The sequence below is a fragment of the Hemitrygon akajei genome, chromosome 16 (genome assembly GCF_048418815.1).
Source record: "Hemitrygon akajei chromosome 16, sHemAka1.3, whole genome shotgun sequence".
Taxonomy (NCBI): Eukaryota; Metazoa; Chordata; class Chondrichthyes; order Myliobatiformes; family Dasyatidae; genus Hemitrygon; species Hemitrygon akajei.
In genome coordinates, this window is record NC_133139.1 from 6,670,133 (window position 1) to 6,685,766 (window position 15,634).

A 15,634-nucleotide genomic window follows, 5' to 3' on the forward strand; every position below is an offset into this window, starting at 1 on the left:
TTGTTACCCCTGAATCATCAGGCTTTTAAACCAAAAGGGATAACTTCACTCAACTTCACTTGCTCTATCACATAATTGTTCCTGCAATGTATGGGCTCACTTTCAAGGACTCGTCATATCATGTTCTCAATATTTATCGAATATTTATTATTTTTTTCTTTGTTTTTGTATTTGAACAGTTTGTTGTCTTTTGCACACTGGTTGTCCACTCTGTTGGTATGGTCTTTCATTGACTCTATTATGGTTATTGGATTTATTGAGTATGCCCACAAGAAAACGAATCTCATGTTTGTATGTGGTGAACTAATAGCAACATTTTAATTATTCTGATTACTGACACTTTTTAAAACAATGAAATCAAAGTGGATCGGTAAGGCACTTATCTGTACAGGATCAGAATGCTAAGTCCAGCGACAGAACCAACAGTCAGATGTGTTGACCTATAACTTGCAGCACATCCCAGACTTCTGCATTAGCACACATGTGAATCAAAAGCAGGTTCATTATCGGTAATATATCTCATAAAATTTGTTGTTTTACACTAGCTGTACAGTGCAAAACATAATAAGAAAAATACTGCATTATAATAAATAGAAAAAAAGTAGTGGAGAAAGCAAGTGAACACAAGGTAGTGTTCATGGATTCATAGTGTGCTCAGAACTCTGGCAGAGGGGAAGAAGCTGTTTGTAAAATGTCTGTGTATGTCCTCAGGCTTCTGTATATCCTCCTTGGTGGCAGTAATAAGAAAAGGGCATGTCCTGGGTGATGGGAATCCTTAATGATGGATGCTGCCACCTTGCAGCATTGCCTATTGAAGATATATACAATGGTGGGGAAGCTAGTGTCTGCATGTACAGAAATACAGATTCCCGAGTTCTAAATAGCTGATAATCAATGTTTCCTTCAGAACCATTATCTCTCAGTCAATATCGTTGCTGGAATTAACTCAATGTAGCTCTGTGTCAAATTTTATTTAGTAATGCCTTTATGATGCACTTTGGGATATCTTGTAATTAAAAAATGCAGCACAGGTATGCTGCACAATTTTCCACGGCAAACCTTAGAGATCCTCTACACATATATATTTTTCAAGTATTGTACAGCATTATTGCAGTTAATCTGAATGTTAGCTTATGCCTGATTTTCCAGCTTAGTTTTATGCATGTTAGTCTTAAAGCACCTCAACTCCACTTTGTGTGTTATGCCATATGTATCTGTTAGGTATTTACCTTGGATTTCACTACTCACTTAATGCTTGGGTTTTAAAAAATTCTCTCCCTAAACATAAATGGTCACTATAGTGATTTTCTGAAAAAAAATAGATGACCAGTATGTGAACAGTAATAAATATTCTCTTTACAGGGAAGGGTGAAGCTTGTCTGTCACAGCGATGTAAGAAAATAATTCGGTGTTGAATGTGTCTGTGACTGTAGTTTGAAAATGTTTGTGAAGTGGAAGATTGTTACAGCTTTTTTTAAATATTATTTTTGCTGAATTTTGGCACTTATTTTTTTTCCATATTGTTTTTCAAAGGGCACACAACTTATTTTCAACGCTGCAAAAGAACTCGGGCAACTTTCAAAACTGAAGGTAGGAGTACCACTACCTCTGTCGGGTGGAATAAATTCTAATATTTCCATTGCTCGATGAATATGATTGCAACCAGTGGCCTGGAACAAGTGTAACAAGGCCACCAATTTTGTTATAAACCTAAGTTTACAAAGCTATTATTGTTTTATCAATTGAAAGGTAAACACCAGCAGAGCCCATGGTACTATAGGAAAGTTACTGGCATGGTTAGAGCACTGGCTGATTGATAAGAGGCAGTGAGTGGGAACAAAAGAATCCTTTTCTGATCGGCTGCCAGTGACTGGTGGTGTTCTGCAGGGGTCAGTGTTGGGGCCTCTTTTTTATGCTGTATATCAATGATTTAAATGATGGAATAGATGGTTTTGTTTCCAAGTTTGCAGATGATACAAACTTGGTGGAGGGGCAGGCACTGTTGAGGAAACAGGTAGGCTGCAGAAGGACTTAGACAGATTGGGAAAAATGGGCAAGTGGCAAATGAAATACAGTGTTGGAATATGCATGGTCATGCATTTTGATAGTAGAATTAAATGTGCAGACCTTTTCTCAACGGGAGAAAATCCAAAAATCTGAGATGCAAAGGACTTGGGAGTCCTTTTGCAGAACACTCTAAAGGTTTCCTTGCAGGTAGAGTTTGTCAGAGAAAGGCAAATGCAATGTTAGCATTCATTTCAAAGGGTCTAGAAAAGAAGTGGAGTCAGAGCCACAGTAAAAGCAAAAGAGAGGACGTACAAGGAAGCCGAAGATAGAGGATTGGGGAGCTTTTAAAAACTTGCAAAGGAAACTAAGAAAGTCATTAGGAAGGAAAAGATGAATTATGAAAGGAAGCTGGCAAATAATATCTAAGAAGATCTAAACGCCTTTCTAAGTATATAAAGGGTAAAAGAGAGCAGAGGGTAGATATAGGACCAATAGAGAATGACGCTGGAGGTATTATAATGAGAGATGCAGAGATGGCAGAGGAACTGAATGCATATTTTGCATCAGTCTTCACACTGGAAGACATCTGTCATATACCAGACATTCAAGAGTGTCAGGGAAGTGAAGTATGTGCAATGAAAATTACAACTGAGAAGGTGGTCAGGAAGCTTAATGGTCTGAGGGTGGATAAATCTCCTGGATCCTCGGGTTCTGAAGCAAGTAGACTCATTTGCCTGTCATCAGTGGTTGGAAAGTTGTTGGAATCGATTGTTAGGGATGAGATTGCGGAGTATCTGGTGGCACATGACAAGATAGGCTAAAGTCAGCATGGTTTCCTGAAAGGAAAATCCTGCCTGACAAACCTACTGCAGTTTTTTGCAGAAATTACAAGCAGGGTAAACAAAGGAGATGCAGTAGTAGTGGTGCACTTGGATTTCAGAAGGCCTTTGACAAGGTGCCACAGATGAGGCTGCTTAGCAAGATAAGATCCCAAGGAATTACTGAGGAGTTACTAGCATTAGTGGAGCATTGGCTGATCGGCAGAAAACAGCGAGTGGGAATAAAGGAATCCTATTCTGGCTGGCTGCCAGTTATCAGTAGAGTTCCACAAGGGTCAGTGTTGGGACCGCTGCCTTTTACGATGTATGTCAGTGAGTGAGCTGGACTATAGGATTAATGGATTTATGGCTAAATTTGCCGATGACACAAAGAAAGTCGGTAGTGTTGAAGAAACAGAGAGCCTGCAGAGGGATTTAGATAGTTTGGGGAATGGGCAAAGAAGTGGCAAATGAAATACTGTGTTGGAAAGTGTATAGGCGTGTACTTTGGTGGAAGAAATAAACAGGCAGTCTATTATTTAGATGAGGAGAGAATTCAAAATGCAGAGGTGAAAAGGGACTTGGGAGTCCTTGTGCAGGACACACTAAAGGTTAACCTCCAGGTTGAGTCAGTAGTGAAGGCAAATGCAATGTTGGCATTCATTTCTAGAAGTATAGAATATAAGAGCAAGGATGTGATGTTGAGGCTCTATAAGGCGCTCATGAGACTGCACTTGGAGTATTGTGTACAGTTCTGGGCTCCTTATTTTAGAAAATATATACTGACATTGGAGAGGGTTCAGAGAAGATTCACAAGAATGATTCCAGGAATGAAAGGGTTACCGTATGAGGGATGTCTGCAGCTCTTAGTCTGTATTCACTGGAGTTCAGGAGAATGAAGGGGGATCTCATGGAAACATTCTGAATGTTAAAAGGCCTGAACAGATTAGATATGGAGAAGTTATTTCCCGTGGCAGGGGAATCCAGGACAAGAGGGCACAACTTTAGGATTGAAGTATGTCCATTTAGAACAGAGATGCAGAGAAATTACTTTAGTCAGAGGGTGGTAAATCTGTAGAATTTGTTGCCATGAGCGGCTGTGGAAGCCAAATCATTGGGTGCATTTAAGGCAGAGATAGATAGATTCTTGCTTAGCCAGGGCATCAAAGTGTATGGGGAGAAGGCAGGGGAGTAGTGATGACTGGAAGAATTGGATCAGCCCATAGTTGAATGGTGAAGCAGACTCAATGGGCCAAATGGCCTACTTCTGCTCCTATATCTTATGGTCTTAAGGTCTTAATTCAAGAGCAGGGATGTGATGCTGAGGCTTTATAAGGCACTGGTGAGGGCTCACCTTGAGTATTGTGAATAGTTTTGGGCTCCTCATCTCTAATGCTGGCATTAGAGAGGGTTCAGAGGAGGTTCATAGAACCATAGAACATTACAGCACAGAAACAGACCTTTTGGCCCTTCTTGGCTGTGCCAAACCATTTTTCTGCCTATTCCCACTGACCTGCACCCGGACCATATCCCTCCATCCACCTCTCATTCATGTACCTGTCCAAGTTTTTCTTGAATGTTAAAAGTGATCCCGTATTTACCACTTCATCTGGCAGCTCATTTCACACTCCCACCACTCTCTGTGTGAAGAAGCCCCCCCCCCCAAAATGTTCCCTTTAAACTTTTCCCCCTTCACCCTTAGCTCATGTCTTCTGGTTTTTTTTCTCCCATAGCCTCAGTGGAAAAAGCCTGCTTGCTATCTTTCCCCATCATAATTTTATATACTTCTATCAAATCTCCCCTCATTCTTCTATGCTCCAGGGAATAAAGTCCTAACCTATTCAACCTTTCTCTGTAACTCTGTTTCTGAAGTTCCAGCAACATCCTTGTAAACCTTCTCTGCACTCTTTCAACCTTATTAATATCCTTCCTGTAATTTGGTGACCAAAACTGCACACAGTATTCCAAATTCGGCCTCACCAATGCCTTATACAACCTCACCATAACATTCCAACTCTTGTACTCAATACTTTGATTTATAAAGGCCCCAGTGCTACTAAAATTTAGATTTTCTTGAGCCATATTGATCCCACTGTGTCTATATCCCGGAAGAGACTCTTAAATCTACTTCTCTACAATAATTCAATTGCTCCTGAAACTCAGCCATACTCTTGTCATCTTCCAAAATCATGCTACAGTTCTCTTTTGCCAGACAAAACTCGTTTTTAAACCCATGACTCCTGTTTTGTTTACTGAACTGTGGTTGCTCCTGATCCCCAACATGTGCAGTGGAAAATTCTGATTCTTGTGGATAAATCTCTTCATGGATATGCCCCTCTCAACATCTCTGACCTTTTCTAATGCTGTCCTGGAAATGTATGATAACAGTAAAAGAGGAACAAAATTGCATACTTAGCAATACCTTTGGTGTGGAGAAAATAAAGACCATAATACTTGGATCTAAGAGCTGTTGGAAATCCAGGGTAACACACACAAAATGCTGGAGGAAATCAACAGGTCAGGCAGCATCTATAGAAAGGGATATATAGTCGACATTTAGAGTTCCAGGTCTCAGCCCGAAATGTCGACTATTTATTCCTCTCCATAGATGCTGTCTGACGATGAGTTCCTCCAGCATTTTGTGTGTTACCCCAGTACTTGGAGAAGTTTTTTTCTGGTAAAATTAAGAATTGGTTAAAATTAGTGTGAGAGATTGTGTTTGTGATGTGATTTTAAAGTTATTGAAAAGCTCATTAAGTTTGATTGTATATTTCAGGATCACATGGTCAGAGAAGAAGCCAAAAGTCTTTCTCCCAAGCAGTGTGCTGTCGTGGAACTCGCACTTGATACTATTAAGGTAACCAAGACTTGTATTTCAGTAAATGTTTTCTGCTTATGTATGTATAGTATATATGTGTATATGCCTATGTGCATAGGTACACTAATAGACAAGCCTTTATAAGTAGTGCAATTTATCACCGAAACTCCACACAGTAAAGTAAAATTAACTAGATAAATATATATAGGAAGTTCAGGAATGTGAGATATTTGGTGAAATAACTTTCATAAGAAGGCAATGTAGCATTACATTTTGCTTCATTGGAAGTGATAACTGCATGAAATAAAGTTGCAATTTTAATAACAGATTTCAGGTCAGTTTTATTTATTTAGTCCTCAGTAGTTAATGTTCATTTTGTTAACCTGAACATTAGACACTCATTTTCTTGAAACTAACCAACTGTTTATGTAATCTCATGCTAATTTTTCCCTCCATTTTCTTTGCTAATTTGATCATTTCCATCACAACAATGCAAGTAATATTAAATTGATTTTTTTTATATTTTGTGGTGAAATGGAAGTCATGAGCAACAAGCCATCACACAGTTTTCTCTCCAAGCATCAACTTCACAAAATGATGCACTCCAGGTTTGATCAGTGATTGTTCTAGGATGTGGGAGACAGGTTTCATTGACAGAGTGATCTACAAAGCATATTTGGAGAAATACTAAAGAAATGAACAAGTAGAATAAGTCACAGTAGCATAGTAGTTAGCATAATGCTACTACATTGCCAGGGACCCAGGTTCAATTCCCACCACTGTCTGTAAGATGTCTGTACATTCTTCCCGTGACTGCATGAGTTTCCTCCAGATACTCCAGTTTTTTCCCACATTCCAAAGATGTACGGGTCAGTAAGTTAATTGGTCACATGGGTATAATACAGCAGTGCAGGCTTATTGGGCCATAGGACCCTCTTATCATGCTGTATCTCTAAATAAATAAATAGAACAGGAGGATCTGAAAGAAATTTGGCTCATGGGCTTTAACAGGGTTGGGAGAAATAACTGAACTAATTCTCACAAACTTAATTATCAGATGATTAAGCTAGATGCAAGTGGTGGCCAGGACAAGGGGTGGGTTTTTGTGAGTGAGTTAGGGAAAGGAAAGTGTTAATGGCAGGGGCAGAAAGAGTAGGGTTATAAGCAGAGTGTGAATCAAATAAACAATCCAATGTGATTGTTCCCTCTTCTATTCCCCACTCTGACCTCTTACCTCTTCTCCTTAACTGCCTATCACCTCCCACTGGCGCACCTCCTTCTTCCCTTTCTCCCATGGGTCCACTCCCCTTTCCTATCAGATTCCTCCTTCTCCTGGCTTTTACTTTTCCCACCCAGCTGGCTTCACCTGTCACCTTCTTGCTTGTCCTCCTTCCCATTCCCCCAGCATTTTATTTTGGAGTCTTCCCCTTTCCCACTCATGAAGAAGGGTCTCGGCCTGAAAGTCAACTAATTATTCATTTCCATAGATGCTACCTGACCTGCTGAGTTCCTCCAGCATTTTGTGTGCATTGCTCTGGATTTCTAGCAATGGCAGAATCTCTTGTGTTTATGAATTAAATGTGTTTGACATGTTGGGAAAGACAAGGCCACAAGGAAAAACAGACATAAAAGCTTGGCCGTTGATGTGGGAGAGGGAATTTCTTTGGAAGAAGAGATTAAGAGAGCATAGAGTAGTGGATCTCAATTTTAAAAAAATTTAACCTGTTTTATGTTATATGAAAATATAAATATCGCTTCTTACATTATTGGCAGCTTTGTATCAACTGCATTAACCCAAGGTCCAGGTGAAAGGTCAGAAGGAACTGTGTAGTTGCCTCCTTCATTTATTGTGATGTTATTTTCCAATTCAGCATTAGCAGTCATTTATTTCCATGGGTTTGTCTAATTCACACTCTTAAAAACATGATTAATTAAATCTGATATCGAATCTTGTGGGAACATTTAGTTATGATCTCTTTTGGAATTGATTGAGAATCTCTCATGATTTAGCAATATTTCCATGCGGGTGGAGTTGGCCTAAAGAAGACCTTTTTAGAAAAGAGCCCTGATCTGCAATCTCTACGGTATGCTCTGTCGCTGTACACACAGGCTACTGATACCCTTATTAAAACATTTATCCAGTCTCAGTCATCTCAGGGTGAGTACTGCTTAAGTGAGCCTTTCTTCTATGTTAGATATATATTAGCTGGTCTTATCTGTCCTCCTGTTTTTGATATGCTTTCTATAGTAGTTGGATATCTTTAGATGACTGTGCACTAATTACTGTGATCAGTATAACTGACTGTATAACACAAATAGTCAAAGTGCCATTGTTTATTTTTGTTCATGGTCTGAAAATCCAACAAAATCATACTGAAATATTCATTATTACATTGTCAGCAAAATAGCTGTAAAAGTACAGTTAAAACAGAAAATATGAGCACCACAATAGCGGTTAGCATATTACTGCTCAGAGTTCAACTTCAGCATCTTTTGTTAGAAAGTTTGTATGTTCTTCCCCTGTGTGTGTTGGTTTCCTCTGGGTGCTCTGATTTCCTCCCACAGTGCAAAGAGGTACTGGTTGGTAGGTTAATTGGACGTTATAAATTGTCCTGTAATTAGGCTAGGGTTAACTCAATGGTTGCTGGGTGGTGTGGCTTGGTGGGTCAGAACAGCCTGTTCCACACTGTATCTCTAAACTAATGTGCACCTTTATCAGTGGACTAGAATGTTCATTTTCTTCATGAAATAACTTGGAATTAAAAATTGATATTATATATGCTGAGTATACAAAATAAAATAGAAGAAAATGTTGAAGCACTCAGCAAGTCTGCTTGCATCTATAGAAGGAGAAACAGACTTTGAATATCAGATTGAGGAACCTTCATCAAAACTTGTGAAGTGAGAAAACAAATTAGCTTTGTATCGCACAGAGTCATAGACAAATGAGGTGGGATTCTCATGGTCAGGACAAAGGAGTTATTTCTGTTATAATGAGGTAAGGATTAATCAGGAGATCCCAATGTTTGTGGAATGAGAGTTGTCCCCAGGCCACAACAGTTATTCTGTTGTTTTGAATTGTTCATAACCCTGTCGACCATTTGTAATCGAGACAGTTCACAATTTAGAAATGTGCAGACCAACTAAGTTCCTGTACGGCAAGCGATGCCTTCAACCCATAGTAACTAGTCCACCAAATGCTTGTTTGTATTTCAGGCTTTACATACAGTGCCTGTAAAACGTATTCATCCCCCTCCACCCCGGCTTAGAAGTTTTCATGTTTTATTGTTTAACAACATTGAATCACAGTAGATTTAATTTGGCTTTTTTGGACACTGATCAACAGAGAAAGACACTTTTGTACTTTTGTGCTAATAATAAGGGGATAGGCAGGTGAGAGGGCAATGAAATAGAAGTGGCACTGATGTCATTTCTTCTTGATGTCACACAAATTCAGAGGATGTCTAACAAACTTTTAAAAAAACTTGGCATGGACAAAAAAATGATTCACTGTGAGTGCTGCTTAGATGGCAATATTGTGGAGCCCACTGTAAGACTACAGTTTACAGGGGCAAGAACATCAGGACCTACAGTATGCTGCTATTTCCCTATTTTCAACTGCACAGGAATAAAAGCATCATCAAAACACTCCAGTTGGCAGGAGGTCCTAACTTGCCTTATCTGGCTGAATTTATTTTCCATGTTGAAATACTGGCATATGAGGGGGCTCAGTATATTGAGTTCAATGCTGACTTACTTACATGTGGCTGGGGTGAACCTGTCACCTTCTTGGACTGAAGCAGTTTGAAAAAATGCAATATCTGTCAGTCTTACACCAGGAAGGTGACTATTGCCGTTTCCTTTCCCAGCAGAGTCAGTTGTTTTCACTCTGCTTGCAGGTAAAAGTAGTCAGAATGGATGAGTGTTCCGGTTTGAAACTCTGACTTGATCTGTACAAATATGTACTTATTGACTGTGTGGTAATTGTCATACCTGATGATGATAGGAAGCCTGTGTGGGAGAGTTTTTAAAGTGGAAAGCCCATTCTTCTGTGGCAGTACCACCCTCTTCACCTCTGAGGTCCTGGTACAGTGATACAAGTAGTCATCACCACTGGAGCCTTCGTTGGTTGCAGTGGATGACCATGACTTCCTCTATGCCTCATCATGCCCTTTGCTCTCCACAAAGGGTTGCAGAACAGCCTTTCTGGCAATTGGATCTCACTGTTGATCTCAGCAATCCAGTCCACCAGAAGTGATCTCGCACGCTAAGGCGGGCATGCCCCTTTTTTTTTAAGAAAGAGAGGTGAGGAGTGGAGAGAAGATCTTTATCAAAATCTCCTTGTGGAACAGCTGCCCTTTATAACAGAAGTTTGTGAATAGTTTTATTAAAGCTTATTGACTGCACATGCAGAATAATGGTGATACCTTCAGATCATCATCAAATGGACAGGCTTCCAATCCACCAACAAGCAGCTAGTTTAAAATGGCAAGTTGATATTTCTGCATAGATACACAAGATTTGGGTCCTTCCATTTGAATCATGTCTTCAAGTAGAGTTATCAGCTGGGTGCTTAGATACATGTTGTAGCCATCTCAAAAAGGGCAAATCATTTGCTTTAGATGCCTTCAGTGATCAGTACACAGCAGTCTGGTCCGCAGAATGATAGCAGATGACAAGGAATTGGAGAGTAGTCCTACATGGCTACATAGACATGTTGAAGACTACAGATGAATAATTGGAAGACATAGGTTACAGTGATGGCAATCACATTAAATGTTATTTGTAACATAAGAATCTGATTCATTCTCATCCGTCCAGTCTGCTGGAGTTGACTTCACATGCTACAACAGGCATGTTCCTTTCTCACTGGGGTAGGAGGCTCACTGGCTAATGAGATCAGTATTTTCTTGGAGTGGCTAGCCTCTGTTACTCTGTTCTTAATTTGTAAGCACAAGAGCACCTCTAATTCTGTATTAATTGATTCTGATGTCAATGTGCAATGAAGGTCACAGTTATACATTATAGTATGTTGTGCCCAAGTTTAATGACTTTGGTATTTTGAGGCAATTTAGCAGAAATTATCATCCTACATTTATTGCAAATTCTTATTGAAACTATTATTGCTTGTATTATATTGTGTGCACTGTATTTCACAATCGATATATTTAGTCATTGCATCAAACTCTATTACCTGAATGTCAAACAGAATATTGAATATGGATCTTAAATGGGTTCAGAAATACATATGTAAATGTGTGGAGTCAACAAACGTGAACTACAACATGATTGTAGTCATGTTTAATATGCTGTTTGAACTTACTAATCATATTCAGTATGCTTTGTATTTGTGTGCATCCCATGTCTATGGCAAAATAACATAATTGTGATGTCTGATGTGTAATGTGTGTTTTACCCTGCCCAATGTTCTAATACTGGTTCATTTTTTAGTTCCCTACTGAAAGTCTAACTTGTAGCATTTTTTCCTAACTAAATTTTGGAGTTTTTTATTGCAAATGTTGAGATGGGGTGGGGGGATAACTGTACAAGATAGAATTTATGCAGTTGAAACCAGGTATCTTTTTTAAATAAATCCATGGTTCCCAATTAAGATGTTAATCCATTATAGAATCAGGTTTAATGTCTCTGGCACGTATCGCGAAGCTTGTTGCTTTGCGGCAGCAGTACAGTGCAATGCATAAAAGAAAAACTGTAAATTAAAATATGAATTGTAAATTATTAAATAAATAGTGCAAAAAGAGAACAAAACTAGTGAGGTAGTGTTCATGGGTTCATTGTCCATTCAAAAATCTGATGGCGGTGGAGAAGAAGCTGTTCCTAAGACATTGAGTGTGAATAATAAATATACTCTGGAGTATGTAATAAATAAATATTGAATTATTGTAATAAATATACTCTAAAACCCTCTCAATTTTTGTAATCACCCAAATTTACCAGGGTAACCAAGCATCAAGTATGGTAGGGTCATGGTTATATTGGTAGATTAATAGTCTATTAAGGGGGTTATGACAATAACTTCATTCCAGTTTTATTTAACTACCTGAATGTTCAAAGTAAGTTTATTATCGAAGTACGTGTATGTCACCTTATACAACCCTAAGATTTTTTTTTTGCATGCGTACTCAATAATTCAAATACAAAATAATAGAATCTATGAAAGACTGCACCAACTTGGGTGTTCAACGTATCAGCAAGGGTGAACATGAAACTGCTAGAATAATGTAAAAGCTTTATGGAAAATAAACATTTGATAAAGAAAGTAGATCTTCACTTAACCCATGAGTGAATCCAGGGTCTAAATCCACAATACTGTGGTTGAATCTTAGCTGCCCCCTGAACAGACAGAGCAAGCCTGACAAGTTAGAGGTTATATACTCATGCTTTCTGTTATGCTCATCTCCAATGATTTTGTTTTTAAAAGCTAAGATTTTAGATGAAGTACTCATCTATGATAGTGAGTCATTGGTATTCTTAATGATGTTGGTGAACATTAAATTAAATATTATTTAACAATTTGAAATATTGGTACTTGATTTTTTTGCAATATTTTCTCAAACATATTGAGAAAATATGTTGATTAGTGGTAAGGCCCTAGATCATCAGCCTTTTTGAAACATTGACAGACCATAGGGTCACTAAGGAAACTATACTCAATGGAATAAAACTGGAAAACAGGTGATTTGTACTCTGTAAATATTCTAGATTAGATCTTGCAATCTAGTTTAAATATTGGAGTGCCACAGTAGTGTAGGGTTTAGCGCAACACTATTACAGCTTAGGGCGTTAGAGGTCAAAATTCAATTCCATCTTCTTCTGTAAGCTAGTTTGTGCATTTCTTCACATATGAGAATGTGGGTTTCCTCTGAGTCCTCTGGCTTCCTCCCCCAGTCCAAAGACGTATCGGTTAGTAGGTTTATTGGTCACGGTGAATTGTCCTGTGATTAGGCTCGGGTTAAATCAGTGGGTTGCTGGGCGGTGTGGCTCGAAGGGCCAGAAGGGCCCATTCCGCATTGTATCGCTAAATAGAAATAAAATTAAAATAAATCTTACAACGACACTAATACCACTACATGAACACATCCATAATATTGACTTTATAAAGGTAACAAAACTTAGTTCAGATCATTTATTGTTTTTGACCTTTACAAACTTCTGTGGTTCAAAATCAATGTCTAAAACTTTTTTTCTGATAATTTTCATTTGTCTGAAGTTGTTTATTAGGACAAGTGATACGTCTGTCTTCTGTGCATATTCTCACTTCAATTTCTTTCTCTTTTCATTTTCGCCTGCCGTCTGGCTTTGATTTCACAACTCAGTGCATGGTGGGAAGGGTATTAGGTTTACCCATAGCGAGGAGGTTTATCCTGAAAAGGGTATGTTTGAGCTTAATGCTGCCGGGGGTGGCAGCATTAGAATGCCTGGGCTTGAAACAACTGTTGAGTCAATACCCGAGTGGCACATAACAATATAAGACTGAGCAACCCAAATGGAGCAGTCCTTGTGCATGCTTTTGCAGCAAGCAGCTTTCTGTGGTTAATCAACACACAATGGAGTGACTTGCTTGTTACAATTATGATTAGGAAGGACTTTTTCATTTGAGTTAAATAAAAGGTCTTTCAAGACCCTGAAATGGAATTTCTTCTGAAATAATATTCAGTTTGTAAGGAGAGAAAGAAAAAATATAAAGGCTTCAGTATATTTTGAGGAGCAGAAGCTCTTAACTGATTTTTTTTAAAAATACAACAGATTTTGTAGCTCATCAATACCTGGGTGTATTGTCTGATTTTTGAAGTCATCCTAATTGGATTCCAACTCCCAACAAACTGAATTGATGCGAATGTAGACTGGTATCTGTTATTTTTAATTGCATCAAACTCACCAGAACAGAACCAGTGGCATTATGATGGCTGAATCATTGCTTGCACTTGGTTGGAGGGAGAGGAAATGTACTTTAATCAATTAGGTTTATGCATGTGTCTCATTGGGCTGTCCCAGTTACCTAACTGGGCTCACTCTGCACTTAGTGAGTTTTGCACTGAATGCTTTGCATAGAGTTTACAATCACTGTTAAACAGCCTTTTAAATTTCTCTATAATTTTGTAGGATCTGGTGTGGATGATCCAGTGGGAGAAGTATCTGTCCACGTTGAGCTTTTTACACATCCAGGAACGGGAGAACACAAGATCACAGTTAAAGGTTAGTTGTAACAAGCGTTATCCACATTCCAAATCTTTTTCGTTCATGTCTATTATTAAAATACATTTTTCTCCCTTAAATTCAGGAGTAGGGCACACCTTCCGTTGAGCCTATTGTACCATTGTGGCTGATCCTGTCCCTCACATCTACTTCGGCACCCAGTCCCCACATCCTTCAAATGCCTGTGCTGCTTTTCAAACATACTGATTGAACATCTTTATAGATTTACAGGTACTTAAATCTATAAAGATGTTCAATCATTATGTTTCTTCAAGTCACCATCCATCCTGAAACTATATTCTAAAATTTTAGGCTCTGTTAACAAAAACACCTCAGTATATCAGTTCTTCTCTTTGGTTTTAACAAAATCATCACACATTCTTGTCATCTCCAGCATGCTTAATCTCAGTTTCTTTGTATAGCAGTCATTCTTGATTGCTGAAATGTGTATTTTGAGCAGAATTTTTTGATGTTTGTATCTGAAATAATGTATGTATTGTGGTTAGCCTTTTTTATACATAAACAGAGCCTGACAAACAACCAATGTGCAAAAAATAATACTGAGAACAGGAGTTGTAAAGAGTCCTTGAGCCCGTGTCTAGGTTAATTTGCATTAAAATGTGGTGAATGAAGTTATCCATGCTGGTTCAGTATATAATTCTTTATTCACCATGTATAGAAAGATTCCTGCCTTTGTTCAAAAAAATGCTACTACAATAACTGCATTGAACCATCACTGAACTGTTCCCGCAGCCTATGGACTCACTTTCAAGCACTCTGTATCTCATGTTCTTGATATTTAATGTTATTTATTTATTATTTTTATTTTTTTCTTTTGCATTTGCACAGTTTTGTTGTCTTCTGCACACTGTTTGTCCTGCCTGTTAGTGCGGTCTTTCATTGATTCTATTATGGTTATTAGATTAAGAAAATGAATCTGAGTTGTATATGGTGACATATGTACTTTGATAACAAATTTACTTTGAACTAGTTTCCATAGCCTTAAGTTATGCTTGACAATGTATATGAAACAAAATAAGCTAACAGTGATAGATTACTGTAACCACAATTATGACTGTTGGGTTTAATTAACTGGTTAATCAACTGAAATGCTACCCTTAAACTGTATTTAATTATTTTCTTGGTACTCATAACTAACTTTCGTCCCTTTGCAGTTGTGGCAGCCAATGACCTCAAGTGGCAGACAACTGGAATCTTTCGTCCATTTGTTGAAGTGAATATGATTGGCCCTCACCTTAGTGACAAGAAAAGGAGGTTTGCCACCAAATCCAAAAACAACAGCTGGGCTCCAAAGTTTAATGAAACCTTTCAATTGTACGTATCTTTTTCATATTGTTTTTACCCAAATCTTTCCTTTTAAGATTAGTGTGCAAACTTAAAGCACACGGTATTGGGGTTATGGTATTGATGTGGATAGAAAATTGGTTGGCAGACAGGAAGCAAAGAGTGGGAGTAAACAGGACCTTTTCAGAATGGCAGGCAGTGACTAGTGGGGTACCGTAAGGCTCAGTGCTGGGACCCCAATTGATTGCAATATATATTAATGATTTAGACGAGGGAATTAAATGCAGCATCTCCAAGTTTGCGGATGACATGAAGCTGGGCGGCGATGTTAGCTGTGAGGAGGATGCTAAGAGGATGCAGGGTGACTTGGATAGGTTAGGTGAGTGGGCAAATTCATGGCAGATGCAATTTAATGTGGATAAATGTGAGGTTATCCACTTTGGTTGCAAGAACAGGAAAACAGATTATT

The 15,634-nt window shown here is 38.4% G+C and overlaps 1 protein-coding gene across 4 annotated transcripts in view; it reads left to right on the top strand.

Annotated features, from left to right (window-relative positions):
* Positions 1-15,634, top strand: part of LOC140739717 (protein unc-13 homolog A-like) — a 287,569-nt gene that overhangs the window by 255,765 nt on the left and 16,170 nt on the right. For 2 of the 4 annotated variants that reach the window (XM_073068158.1, XM_073068160.1), the window contains 6 exons: positions 1,534-1,590; positions 5,602-5,682; positions 7,654-7,801; positions 12,981-13,037; positions 13,768-13,860; positions 15,036-15,195. In XM_073068158.1, coding sequence (XP_072924259.1) covers positions 1,534-1,590; positions 5,602-5,682; positions 7,654-7,801; positions 12,981-13,037; positions 13,768-13,860; positions 15,036-15,195 — 596 coding nt within the window. The remainder of the gene's footprint in view (positions 1-1,533; positions 1,591-5,601; positions 5,683-7,653; positions 7,802-12,980; positions 13,038-13,767; positions 13,861-15,035; positions 15,196-15,634) is intronic. The other 2 variants (XM_073068159.1, XM_073068161.1) reach the window with 1 other exon arrangement.